Source organism: Halichoerus grypus, chromosome 12 (assembly GCF_964656455.1).
Source record: "Halichoerus grypus chromosome 12, mHalGry1.hap1.1, whole genome shotgun sequence".
NCBI classification, from domain to species: Eukaryota; Metazoa; Chordata; class Mammalia; order Carnivora; family Phocidae; genus Halichoerus; species Halichoerus grypus.
The window spans coordinates 92,870,139-92,883,703 of record NC_135723.1 but is presented as its reverse complement, the minus strand read 5'-3'; the positions used below and the strand labels follow the sequence as shown (position 1 = coordinate 92,883,703).

The following is a 13,565-nucleotide window of genomic DNA, read 5'->3' as shown; positions in this document are numbered from 1 at the left end:
TTAATTCTCCCTTAGAAATAAGGGAAGGGAAGGGAGGGGCGCCTGGGTGGCTCAGTTGTTATGCGTCTGCCTTCGGCTCAGGTCATGATCCCAGGGTCTTGGGATCGAGCCCCACATCGGGAAGCCTGCTTCTCCTTTCCCACTCCCCCTGCTTGTGTTCCCTCTCTCACTGTGTCTCTCTCTGTCAAATAAATAAATAAGTCTTTAAAAAAAAAAAAGAAAGAAGGGAAGAGAGAAACTAAAGAAGAACTCCCACCTCCACCCTGCCCTTTTCTTTCTTTGTCTTTCAAAATTTCTTTCTTTGTCCCTTTCAAATAGATGAATAGCTTCGTAATGGCTAAATAACCTCTTGCCAGTCTCCTATCAGGAACCTTTCCAGGACCCGGGAGCCAGCTTTTGAAATAAACATCCGGGGAGTGCTCCAGGCCCCTAGTTCCCAAGCCTAACATCTGTGGGCGCCTTGCTCCAACTTGCAACACTATCTCTTGTCCTAAAGATATGAGAAGTTTGTTTCTCCTTTGAATAAGCCAACATAGGCAGTCTCCCCAATTACCATGATAAAGTTAGGACCAACTATATGTGACAAAATGTCCTGTCAAGTCTTCTCGTTTGAGGACTGGTGATTGTTTATCCTGAGAACATGCATGTAAGGGGTAGTATATGCTTGGCTGTATATGCGGGAGATTCCTTTCTGGCTTTTTGCAATCTGTTAGTTCATTGTTCATAATGAGCATCACACTCTGGTTTAATGCTTGTCCAGTAGTAAATCTGTTTTCTTTTTAAAGATTTTATTTATTTGACAGAGACACAGCGAGAGAGGGAACACAAGCAGGGAGAGCGGGAGAGGGAGAAGCAGGCTTCCCACAGCAGGGAGCCTGATGCGGGGCTCGATCCCAGGACCCAGGGACCATGACCTGAGCCGAAGCAGATGCCCAACCACTGAGCCACCCAGGCGCCCAGTAAATCTGTTTTCTTTCTCTGCTCTCTTCGTGGAGAGGTTTTCTCGGTTAGCAGATTTCTTTTTAAAGTTGTATTTCCCCAACAGTTGAAAGAGAGCCCAGGAGGGCAGCAGATTTTACTTGCAAGTCCTGTGTCCTAAGGCCTTTAAATTTTTCGAGAGGCTGTCAGGATCTTAACATTCATCTGTTTGACTGGGTGGGGGGGGGTGGAGCGCAGAACGGTGAATGATAGCGGCAGATTACTGGCCGCCTGCAGGGGCCACTGCATTTAATTAATTTAAACAAAAATCTAAATCTTATGCCCTTATGGCTGGCTACTCAGTAGCAAACTTAGTAGCGTTTTACTTTTAATAAAAAGAAAGAGCAGAGTAAAGCTTTTCTGAAAAAAGATGACCTAGATAGCACTTCTCCCCAGATGGATTATATCTTACCTCTCTCTCACTGCCTTTTTCCAGTTTACATTCCTGGCCATCGTCCCCTCCCCCAGCCCAGCAGCCAGGTTCACCGAGGCCTCCATCCTCCTCCTCCCTCCGCCTCCCCCGCCACCCTGGCGGCCTGCGGGTGCAGCCGCGGTCGGACTACAACTCCCAGCATGCCTCGGGGAAGGGCGGGTCACGTGAGCGTCCGGAAACCCTGGCCGCCGAGCCGCGGGTGAGGTGGCGGCACGGGCGAGGGGCTGCGGGCAGCGGAGCGGAGCGAGCGGGGCGGTGGGCCGCAGCACGGCCACGACGGCGGGTCTCGGGTGCGCTAGCCGCGGCGCGTGGGGTCCGACCGAGAAGGGGCCGGAGCCCGGTTTGGGGTGAGGTGTGGGGGCGCCGCCCGCGAGGGCGGTCCGCGGGGGCTTCCACGGGACGGGAGGGCGACGACGCGGAGATGCGGCGGGTGGCGGCCGGTGGGTGTGGCGCCGTGGGCTGGAGGGAGCGGCCGGCGCTCCCCTCCGCCCCGGGTCCGGCTCCTCGGTGCCCAGTGTGCGGAGCCGGGCGGGGCCGGCGAGGACCGCAGCGGCAGGAGAGCGGGAGGATCGCCGAGGGCCCTGGGGAAGAGTCGGGGCCGGGCCGCGCCACGAGGGCTCTTGTCCAGGAGCGGGGCTGTCGTCCGGACCCGGTGAGGGGGCGCTTTTCAGGTAGGGTGCGAAGGAAGGCTTTTGGAAAAGGTGATGCGCTGAGGCCGGAGGGGTTAGAGGCGTCTTAATGGAGTAACTGAGTTTTGTGTTCTGGCAACTGCTGTGGCCTCAGTCAAGGAATTTAGTCAAATTGCTTATTCGTCATTCCCTCGGTATTCTTATTTGCAGAATGTGGTCTGTTTATTCTCACTTTTGGCAGGGGATAATGGGAATGTGTCCGCAGGGTTTTTGGTGTTTCCTGAAATGTAAGATTGTAGGTGATCTCATAGTAACTTATTACTGAATGTTTATAGGGAGAAGAGTATGTCTCATAGTAACTTATTACTGAATGTTTATAGGGAGAAGAGTATGTTTCGTCCAGGGTGAACGAAATCTGAATCTTAATTGCCACCTTTCTTCAGTGTCTTGGTGCTGAATTCTTTGCCATTTGTTGGATGCTTACTGTGTGCCAGGCTCTATACTAGGAACTCTCTAAAATCATCTCAAAATTAATTCTTAAATAAGGGAATTGAGGCTCCGAGACTTTAAGTGGAGGGTCTGTGGTTACAACTCTAACTTTAATGCCTCTGTGGGCCACACGTGGCTTCACCTAGCGTCGTTCTTCCGTTAACCTTTTTTTTTTTTTTTAAAGATTTTATTGATTTATTTGAGAGAGCACGCGCAAGAGCATGAGCAGGGGGAGGTGCAGAGGGATGGGGAGAAACAGACACCCTGCTGAGCAGGGGGCCAGATGCAGGGCTCCATCCCAGGACCCTGGGATCATGACCTGAGCTGAAGGCAGATGCTTAACCCACTGAGCCACCCAGATTTTTTTTTTTTTAAAGTACAATCTATCCCCCAGTGTGGGGCTTAAACCCAGACCCCAAGATCAAGGGTGGCATGCTCCACCTACTGAACCAGCCAAGTGCCCCGAGAGGGAAAGATTTGTATCTTGAAACCTCCTTGTCTTTGGAATATGTTTAAAATAGGTAGGAAGAATGTAGTTTTAGGAACCCTGGAATAAGACAGGATAATTTTACAGGTAAGTGCTAAGTACTTTACATCTCTGGTAATGCAACAATTTAAGAAGAGAGAAAAATTACAGAAGACTTCAGTTTTGAGTAGAAGGGTTCAGGTAGTACAAGTAAGCGGCATCAAATGAGATAATGTGGGATGAAAAGGATATTTGCATAAGTGTCAAGCATTGAGGTGCTAAATTACAACATACACTATACTGTCAAAATAGCTCAACTCAACTATGCATTTAATACTCTTCCAGCTGCCTTTTTATATTTCAGTACACATAATCTTTTTACTTTGCAAATGTAAAAACTGAAGTCTGACAAATGAAGTCATTGCCCATTTAATGTCCTACTCCTTGAGTAATTGTAGTTACACTATTACTAGTAAGGTGTGGGTGTTTTGTTTTGTTTTGTTTTGTTTTCCGTTCTGAATTTATACCTCTAAGCCTCCGGTGAGATATTTCTAATTACTATGTTTTACTCGACTTGGGATATTTTAACCTTTTCTCTTATACGGTATAGTATAGAGAGTAGGGTCAGGTCTGGGTTTGAATGCTTGCTTCATCTGTTAAGAGATATTGCTTTGTAAAATCTGTTTTCTCATCTCTTAAGATGTGAGAACCTAAATGCAGTAGTTCAGGGCAAGTACCTAGCACAGTGCCTGGCACTTTGAAAGTATACGGTGTTGGGGCGCCTGGGTGGCTCAGTCGTTGGGCGTCTGCCTTCGGCTCGGGTCATGATCCTGGGGTCCTGGGATCGAGCCCCACATCGGGCTCCCTGCTCCGTGGGAGGCCTGCTTCTCCTTCTCCCACTCCCCCTGCTTGTGTTCCCTCTCTCACTGTGTCTCTCTCTCTCAAATAAATAAATAAAATCTTTAAAAAAAAAAAAAAAGAAAGTGTACAGTGTTGGTTATGGCCAAAGAACTAATTCATTCACAAAATCTTTATTGATGGTTCTGAATGCTCTGCTAGGTGCTGGAGATAATAGCCATGGGCTTAAGACAGATGAGGCCACTGCTCTTGGGGAGCTTACAGATGAACAATCCACATGTAAACAGTTAAACTAGAGTAATTCAATTGGGAGCAATGCTATGAAGGGAAGAAACAGAGAGAGATGAAAGAGGTCACTGAGTGCCCCAAGCATTGTAGATAGGGCCGTCAGGGCACACACTGAGGGAGATGACTTGAGGATGAGCCAAGAAAAGGAAAGAGCAAGCCATTTGCAAAGAACCAGGAGAGAAGCATTTCAGGCAGTGGAACAGCAAATGCAAAGGCCAAAAGCAAGAAAGGGCTCAGGGACAAGAAAAGAATTAGGTGTGGGGTGGTTGCCGTGAGAGAGAAAGAGTGGTACTGGCGAGGGTGGGGAGGAAGGTGGGCAAAGAGGAGGAAGGAAACGGGCTAGCTCCTCACTGTGTCATAGTATGGCTGGCTCCATCCTGCCAAAGACTTGGGAACCACACAGATGTCTGGTAGGAGATTGGAATGGGGTAACTCTCTAGGTGTGGATAAGGACAGATCTCTAACTTCTGATAAGTGAAGGAAAGAAAGTGACGCCTGGGTGGCTCAGTTGGTTAAGTGTCTGCCTTTGGCTTGGGTCATGATCCCAGGGTCCTGGGATCCAGCGCTGTTTTGGGCTCCCTGCTCAGTGGGGAGTCTGCTCCCTCTCCCGCTCCCCCTACTTGTGCTTTCTCTCTCTCTCTGTCAAATAAATAAATAAAATCTTGAAAGAAAAAAAAAGAAAAAGGTGCAGAATAGTGCGTGTGATAGGCTCTTTTGTGGAATTATATGAGGGGCTCTACCTGGAGTGTATGCACAGGCATAGATTCTGTGAGGATTTAGGAACACAGGGTGATGAAATCACAGAGGGAGACATCACTGTATGTACCCTTTGATGTCTTTTGATTTTTCTGCCTTAGGCATGTATAACCTATTGAAAATCAATAAAACAATAAAAAAAAAACAACCCAATCTCTCAAAAAGCATTGCCTCAGGCAGTCCCCTTCTTCATTCCTAGCCTCCTTTTACCAACCACAGCTGTCACCTCCACGGCTCTCCCCACCTTAACCTTCCTGTTTTACTGTGGAGGACTGGGGTATTCAGGCTTCAAAGGCCATGGCAAAGAGTTTCATTTTTTTTTTTTTTTAAGATTTTATTTATTTATTTGAGAGAGAGAGAGTGAGAGAGAGAGAGAGAGCACAAGAGGGGGGAGCGGGAGAGGGAGAAGCAGACTCCCTGCTGAGCAGGGAGCCCGATGCGGGACTTGATCCCGGGACTCCAGGATCATGACCTGAGCCGAAGGCAGTCGCTTAACCAACTGAGCCACCCAGGCGCCCAAGAGTTTCATATTTTTATCTGAGTCTTGGGAAGCCATCATTGTGATTTGAGCAGAGGAATGAGACCTGATTTATGTTTTAAGATCTATTTCTTGGGGTGCCTGGGTGGCTCAGTCAGTTAAGCATCTGCCTTCAGCGCAGGTCATGATCCCAGAGTCCTGGGATCGAGCCCCCAAGGGAGTCATGGGCCCCCAAGGGAGTCACGTCAGGCTCCCTGCTCAGTGGGGAGTGTGCTTCTCCCTGCTCAGTGGGGAGTGTGCTTCTCCCTCTCCCTCTGCTCCCCTCTGCTCCTGCTCTCTCTCGCTCTCAAATAAATAAAATCTTTTTTTTTTTTAAAAGATTTTATTTATTTGACAGAGAGAGAGATAGTGAGAGCAGGAACACAAGCAGGGGGAGTGGGAGAGGGAGAAGCAGGCTTCCCGCTGAGCAGGGAGCCCGATACAGAGCTCGATCCCAGGACCCTGGGATCATGACCTGAGCCGGAGGCAGACGCGTAACGACTGAGCCACCCAGGCGCCCCTCAAATAAATAAAATCTTAAAAAAAAAAAATAAGGTCTATTTCTGGCTGATGTGTGGAGAATGAGTTCGGGGCAGGGTAGATGTAGAAATAGTGAAAGCCTGCAGAAGGCTGTTGGGGTAGGCTTGGTGGAGATATGGGTGGTTAATCTTGGTGGTGGCAGTGGGGATGGAGAGAGGTGGATAGATTTGGGATGTATTTTGGGAGGTAATTAGAAGTGGGATGGATGTGGAAGCTGAGAGAGAAAAGGAAAAGTGAAGGATAAGTCCTGGTTACCTTGGGCAACTTGGAGGAATGGTGGTATCATTTATGAGGTGGGGAATATTGGGGGAGGAATGGGTCTGGAGGGAGGAAACGAAGAATCTTGCTTCAGATCCATGGCGGCATATCAAGTGGACGGTTGGCTGTACTGTTGGGAGCTCTGGAGGGTCCACATTAGAGCCCTAGTTCTGGGGGGTCATTGGCAGAAAGCCATCGTACCAGGTGAAGGAGAGAGAAGGATGCCGGAACTTTAAAGAGTGAAGTGTGAAGTTGTTGTTTTAGAGGTTGAGGAAGCAAAATAATTAGGAAAGTGTAGACATGCTGGGCAGTGTTGCATGTTCTTTGAGGTTTGTGGTTTTGAATCTAAAAAGTGAAATCGGCCTGCTTATGTGATTTTTCTCAGGCAAAACTCAACTCCTTGGGTGCAGGGAAGGACAGAGGCAAGCAAAAAATAAAGGGCCCCCAAGGGAGTTGGTTAGATTCTAAGTTAGTAAAGAAGGGAATGAGGACAAGAGGAGGGTAATGCATAATGGGAAAGTGGTGAGGTGACCAAATTGGGAGCCTTGCTGAGGCAAGATGACCGTTGAGTGGGAAGTGGGAGAGGGAAAGAATGTAGGGTGTTTGCAGTCTAGGTTGGGGAGGTCTTGTAGGTACTGGACCGGGTTTTGCCCACGGAGTGGGTTTTCAGTGTGGGGCAGAGGAAAAGATGGGTGGTGAAGAGGACAGGGGAGGGAGAGTTGAGCCACCTGGCTGTTGCGTTGGGACGGAAGCGGTGGCGGAAGGAAAGTGAGGCAAGGGGTTGTCTGCAGTGAGAGCGGAGTGCTGGGAGGTCAGGAGGTGACAAGACAGTGGGGCAGCGGGCAGTAGAGGTCCCCCCCCCCGACGCCAGCCTGAGTTCAGAGAAGCTGGGGTCTTGTGAGGAGGAAGAGTGACCGTGGGAAGAAAGACAGCTTCTCCTTGAGAGACCTCAGAGGGGGCAGGTCATCTGGGGGAAGGCAGGAGTCTGAGGCAAAGAACTCTCAGAGGAGGGTGACCATGTGGAGAAGTTCATTCGCTGCATATCTAGATTTCCAGAGAGCAAGATAAGAAGGTTGTGGGGTGAAGATTGGGTCAGGTGACATGGACATGGGGGGCGAGATGCTTTATTTTTTTTTTTTTAATTTTTTTTTAAGATTTTATTATTTATTTGAGAGAGAGAGAGGGATAGAGCACAAGCAGGGGGAGCAGCAGAGAGAGAGGGAGAAGCAGGCTCCCCGCTGAGCAGGGAGCCCGATGCGGGGCTCGATCCCAGGACCCTGGGATCATGACCTGAGCCGAAGGCAGACGCTTAACCGACTGAGCCACCCAGGCGCCCCGGGCGAGATGCTTTATGCATGCCATCTCCTTTCCTGCCAGCCTTCCACCCCGTCCACTTTCTAGTCAGTGTCTCCCACGGTGTTCCTAATACACAACAACCTGAAATCTTACTGATGTGGGGTTGGAATGGTCTCTGAATATCTATAGAAAGTGGCAGTTTTGGTATGCTTTATATTCCAAGGCATTGTTTTATAAAGGGGAGATTGTCTTCTATCTGGACATGTTACATGTGAAGCCATCTTTTATGTAACATTGATCACGCAATGTGGAGTGTTCCATCCTGGAAAATACCTTGTATGGGAGATCTTCTAGGACTCAAAAAAGCTTCATTATGAATCAGATGAGTTAATGATTATCAGCTTGTTTTGAAAAGTAGAACATGGCTCAGTGGTTTGGATCCTTTTTGATGGTGAGAATCTTATTTTTATTTATTTTATTTATTTAAAAAATATTTTATTTATTTATTTGACAGAGAGATACATAGCAAGAGAGGGAACACAAGCAGGGGCAGTGGGAGAGCGAGAAGCAGGCCCCCCGTCGGGCAGGGAGCCCGATGTGGGCTCGATCCCAGAGTCCTGGGATCATGACCTGAGCCAAAGGCAGACGCTTAACGACTGAGCCACCCTGGTGCCCCAAGGATCTTATTTTTAATAAGTTTGGTTTTTAATAGCTAATTCTTGTTCTCTTATGATAGTTGTATATTCAGTATCCATTAATTGAGAAAATACTAGATGGTAAGCTACTATGAATTTAGAAATACTTAAATGAATTTTGGTTTTATTAATTTTAACAGCATTTACATACACTTGAAAAATGTTAGGTTTGTTCTGTCTGTATTTAGAGCAGGAAAGAAAATGGTCTTCAGAAAGTAGGATGTGCTTGGTGGATTCAGACTTGGCAGAAACTCTCAGCACTTCCCCAGGGTCGCAGAGCTCACAGACGATTAGAAATTACTTCTGTGATGTAGGGAATATACGTGCAAGGCATTATTATTATTATTGTTAATTACTGTAATTACTTAAGACCAGATGCTATAATAGTATTCATTTTAAATGGCATTCTGCCAACAGCAGGTGAATATTTAAAACCATTTTCCCAGTGTACTTACTAAGCCCTTTCTCTGCTATCACTGTAGCTAAGGAAAAAGTGGTTTATTTAGAAATGAAACCCAGATGGTCTCAAACAGCTCGGTAGTCATGTGAAGTTATTAATGTAACTGTACAGCCTTGAAATACACAACCATTATTGTCAAAGCAATGTAATCCCAGTCTGGTAGAGCGTACATTTTTGGAATTATTATTTTACCTGATAAGTTACTGAACTTCATAAATCATATCCTTTTCTGAAGTACTCAGTAGTCTGTTTCGAGGTGTGAATGTGTTCAATTCATAGAGTTACAATTTACATAAAACTCTGAGTTGTTCCACTGGGGTCTCATGTTTAATTTAGGGGATGGAGGTAAATTTAGCAGTGACACTAATAGCTCTCCGGTTTGTAACTTTCTGGAATTACAAAGTTTATTTGTTACATCTTGTAAGTGGAATTTTTTAAAATCCTACTTGGCTCATTATTTTGTGAACATTTTTCAGGCAGAAAGATGAAATGAAATTAGCTACATTCTACCAATGTGGGATTGATTAATCCTGGGCAGGTCAGTGGCTAAAATAATTATCTTAATACCTTACATACATTGTTTATTTTAGTCTCCTAACTCTCAGAACAGATAGGCCATTTTATAGATGACCATCTGTGATTCATAAAGATTGGCTTGTCCAGGGGCACCTGGGTGGCTCAGATGGTTGAGCATCTGCCTTCAGCTCAGGTCATGATCTCAGGGTCCTGGGATCGGGCCCTGCATTGGGCCCCCTGCTCAGCGGGGAGCCTGTTTCTCCCTCTCCCTCTGCCGCTCCCCCTGCTTGTGCTCTCTCTCTCTCTTTCAAATAAATAAAATATTAAAAAAAAAAAAGATTGGCTTGTCCAAGGGCTTATAGCCAGTAAGTGAAACAGCTGTAATGTTTATATAATTTTAACCACCTCAACTTTGTACCTTTTATACAAAAGTTTCAGGAATGGCCTCATGGCGGCTGGTAAGGTTTGGCTACATCCACCAAGCCCTGGCTAGTGGAAACATGAATGTAACAGCAGTTACAAGGAGCACAGCCTTGAAAGCAAAGCCCTGTGACTTGTCAATTTCAGTATTGGGAGTTCTCGGGTTTGTCTCCTACCTGGACTACTGTAGTATGTAGCATACAGGTCGTTTTGTTAATTTAATTAATTTTTTTCCTAATATGCAGGTAAATTATAGGACTTTTCCAATGCTGTGGATGTTTTCCCTTCTGATTGTAGAAGTAATATATACCTTTATTGTAAAATTTTTAGGAAAGGATATAGAAAATTAAAGTTACCCATAATGCTTCTGCCAGAGAGAACTAGTGCATTCCTTATTTATTTGTAAATATTATGTAAACATAGAGTTGAGTTGATTATATGTCTTTTTTTTTTTTTTGTAAGTAATCTACGCCCAACGTGGGTCTTGAACTCATGACCCCGAGATCAAGAATCCCATGCTCTCCTGACTGAGCCAGCCAGGTGCCCCATTTTTTACTGTTTTTACGTGACATTTTCTCATGTCATTAAAAAGCTTTAATTCATCATGTCACATGATTATAAAATATTCAGCCATATGGCTCTACCATAATTCATTTAATCATTCCCCCTTTAATTGCATGTTTAGGTTGTTTCTGCAGACGAATAACTGGAGGCATTATGTTTAGATGCTTACTTTGTCAGAGCATGGTGCAGAGTTCAGAGAGGACCAAGGAGCAGTGAAGGGAAGTAGTGGAGATAGACGGATGGGAGTGGCCCTGCCTTTTTCCCCATTTCCTTATGACTGACACAAAGTTCATTTTTTTTTTGTAGTTTTTTTTTTTAAGATTTTATTTATTTATTTGTCAGAGAGAGAGGAGAGAAAGAACACGGCAGGCAAAGGGAGCAGCAGACTTGCCCCCAAGCAGGGAGCCCGATGTGGGACTCGATCCCAGGATCCTGGGATCATGACCTGAGCCGAAGGCAGACGCTTAACGACTGAGCCACCCAGGCGCCCATTTTTGTAGTTTTTAATTTTATTATGTTATGTTAGACACCATACAATACATCATTAGTTTTTGATGTAGTGATCCACGATCCATTGTTTTCGTATAACACCCAGTGCTCCATGCAGTACATGCCCTCCTTAATACCCATCACCGGGCTAACCAATCCCCCCTCCCCCCTCCCCTCTAAAACCCTGTTTGTTTCTCAGGTCCATAGTCTCTCATGGTTCATCTCTCCCTCCAATTCCCCCCGCCCATTTTTCCCTTCCTTCTCCTAATGTCCTCCATGTTATTCCTTATGTTCCACAAATAAGTGAAACCATATGATAATTGACTTTCTCTGCTTGACTTGTTTCACTTAGCATAATCTCCTCCAGTCCCATCCATGTTGATGTAAAAGTTGGGTATTCATCTTTTCTGATGGCTGAGTAATATTCCATTGTATATATGGACCACATCTTCTTTATCCATTCATCTGTTGAAGGGCATCTCGGCTCTTTCCACAGTTTGGCTATTGCGGACATTGCTGCTATGAACATTGGGGTGCATATGGCCATTCTTTTCACTACATCTGTGTCTTTGGGGTAAATACCCAGTAGTGCAATTGCTGGGTCATAGGGTAGCTCTATTTTTAAATTTTTGAGGAACCTCCACACTGTTTTCCAAAGTGGCTGTACCAACTTGCATTCCCACCAACAGTGTAAGAGGGTTCCCCTTTCTCCACAACCTCTCCAACATTTGTTGTTTTTTCCCTGTCCATTTTTGCCATTCTAACTGGTGTAAGGTGGTATCTCAGTGTGGTTTTGATTTGGATTTCCCTGTTGGCTAATGATGATGAACATTACAAAGTTCATTTTTTTAATATAAAAAAGCTCCTTTGACACATTATGAAAACTACCTTTGTTTATAGACCTGAATGCATCTTGTATTTCTTTAGGAGTAGATCCCTGGAAATTGAATTTTTGTGTCAAAGGCTCTTGATCAACATGGTCGATTATCTTCCTCTAATACTGTGTTTCACCTCCCTCGGCAGCATATGAGAGTTCAGGAGTCATTAGACCTTGAACTACATTAGGCACATCTTTTTTAACTATGCAAACGTTTTCTTGCCTTACTTAGCATTTCTTGTGTTACTGGTAAGATTGGAGCTTTTGATAAGCTTAATAGCCATTTCATTTTTTCTGAATTTCCTGTTCATTTCCTTTCCTCATTTTTCTGTCAGAATTAGTGTTTTCTTTTCTTTTTTTAAAGATTTTATTTATTTATTTGACAGAGAGAGACACAGAGAGAGAGGAAACACAAGCAGGGGGAGTGGGAGAGGGAGAAGCAGGCTCCCCGCGGAGCAGGGAGATTGATGTGGGGCTCGATCCCAGGAGCCTGGGATCATGACCCGAGCCGAAGGCAGACGCCCAACGACTGAGCCACCCAGGCGCCCTTTTCTTTTCTTTTCTTTTTTTTTTAAGATTTTATTTTTAAGGTGTGCACCTGGGTGGTTCAGTCAGTTAAGCATCTGCCTTCGGCTCAGGTCATGATCCCAGGGTCCTGGGATCAAGCCCCGCATCAATCTCCCTGCTCAGCGGAGAGTCTGCTTATTCCTCTCCCTCTGCCCACCACCCCGCTTATGCTCTCTCTCTCACTCACTCTCTCTGTCTCAAATAAATAAATAAAATCTTGAAAAGATTTTATTTTTAAGTAGTCTCTACACCCAGCATGGGGCTGGAACTCACAACCCCGAAATTAAGAGTCATATGTTCTTCTGACTGAACCAGCCAGGCACCCCTGAATTAGTGATTTTCTTATCAGTTTGTATGAGAGTTCTTTTTTTTTTAATTAATTTATTTTTTTTGATGTAGTGTTCCATGATTCATTGCATATAACACCCAGTGCTCCATTCAATACGTGCCCTCTTTATTTTTATTTTTTTTATTTTTTAAAGATTTTATTTGTTTATTTGACAGAGAGATACAGCGAGCAAGAGAGAACAGTGGGAAAGGGAGAAGCAGGCTTCCCACCAAGCAGAGAGCCTGATGCGGGGCTCGATCCCAGGACCCTGGGATCACGACCTGAGCCAAAGGCAGACGCTTAACGACTGAGCCACCCAGGCGCCCCAATACGTGCCCTCTTTAATACCCATCACCAAGCTAACCCATCCCCCCACCCTCCTCCCCTCTAGAACCCTCAGTTTGTTTCTCAGAGTCCACAGTCTTTCATGGTTCAATTAGAATTCTTTCTATTAGGATGTAATCTTTTGTCAAGAATTTTTCCTTTGGGGCGCCTGGGTGGCTCAGATGGTTAAGTGTCTGCCTTTGGCTCAGGTCATGATCCCGGGGTCCTGGGATCGAGCCCCACATCTGGATCCTGACTCAGCAGGGAGCCTGCTTCTCCCTCTCCCTCTGCCTCTCCCCCTGCTCGTGCTCTCTTTCTCTCTCTCTCTCTCTCTCCCTCTCTCTCTCCCTCTTTCTCTCTGTGTCTCAATGAATAAATAAAAATCGTAAAAAAAATTATTTTTCTTTTTAGGGACTTGTTATAAACACAATTATCTGGTGTCAGTTTTCTGGTGTCAGCTAGCCCATGTGATTTTTTTCAAGGTCTGATAATATACTGACTATTAATAAGTCTACACAATTCAGTTTTTGGATAGACTGCCTATTTTAAGTAATGTTGATAATGCATTTTGCCTTTCCAGAAAGAAGAAATGATGTAAATAATTCACTATCCAAACTTTAAGGTCAGAAGTGAGGAGGAAGGTCAGGAAGACTATGGCCTGGCCAAATATTTTTCAAAGAGGAACTCTGTTCTCCCGGTTCAGCCATCATCATGTTGTTGTGTTCCTGCTCACCTTCTTCAGGTATGTTCGTTGCTCAAACTGTGCCCTTGGGTTTTTTGGTTTTGTTTGTTTGAGGGAGCTAGTTATTGGCACAGC

The 13,565-nt window shown here is 45.5% G+C and overlaps 1 protein-coding gene across 7 annotated transcripts in view; it reads left to right on the top strand.

The window, feature by feature from the left end:
• Positions 1 to 1,561: 1,561 nt before the first annotated feature.
• Positions 1,562 to 13,565, top strand: part of SLC37A3 (solute carrier family 37 member 3) — a 48,686-nt gene continuing 36,682 nt past the window's right edge. For 2 of the 7 annotated variants that reach the window (XM_078059640.1, XM_036111304.2), the window contains exons 1-2: positions 1,562 to 1,701; positions 13,329 to 13,490. In XM_078059640.1, the coding sequence (XP_077915766.1) occupies positions 13,402 to 13,490 (89 nt within the window). In that variant the 5' untranslated portion in view covers positions 1,562 to 1,701; positions 13,329 to 13,401. Of the gene's footprint in view, positions 1,759 to 2,061; positions 2,083 to 8,391; positions 8,534 to 9,139; positions 9,202 to 10,061; positions 10,140 to 13,328; positions 13,491 to 13,565 lie in introns of those variants that run through there. The other 5 variants (XM_078059637.1, XM_036111307.2, XM_036111305.2 and 2 more) reach the window with 5 other exon arrangements.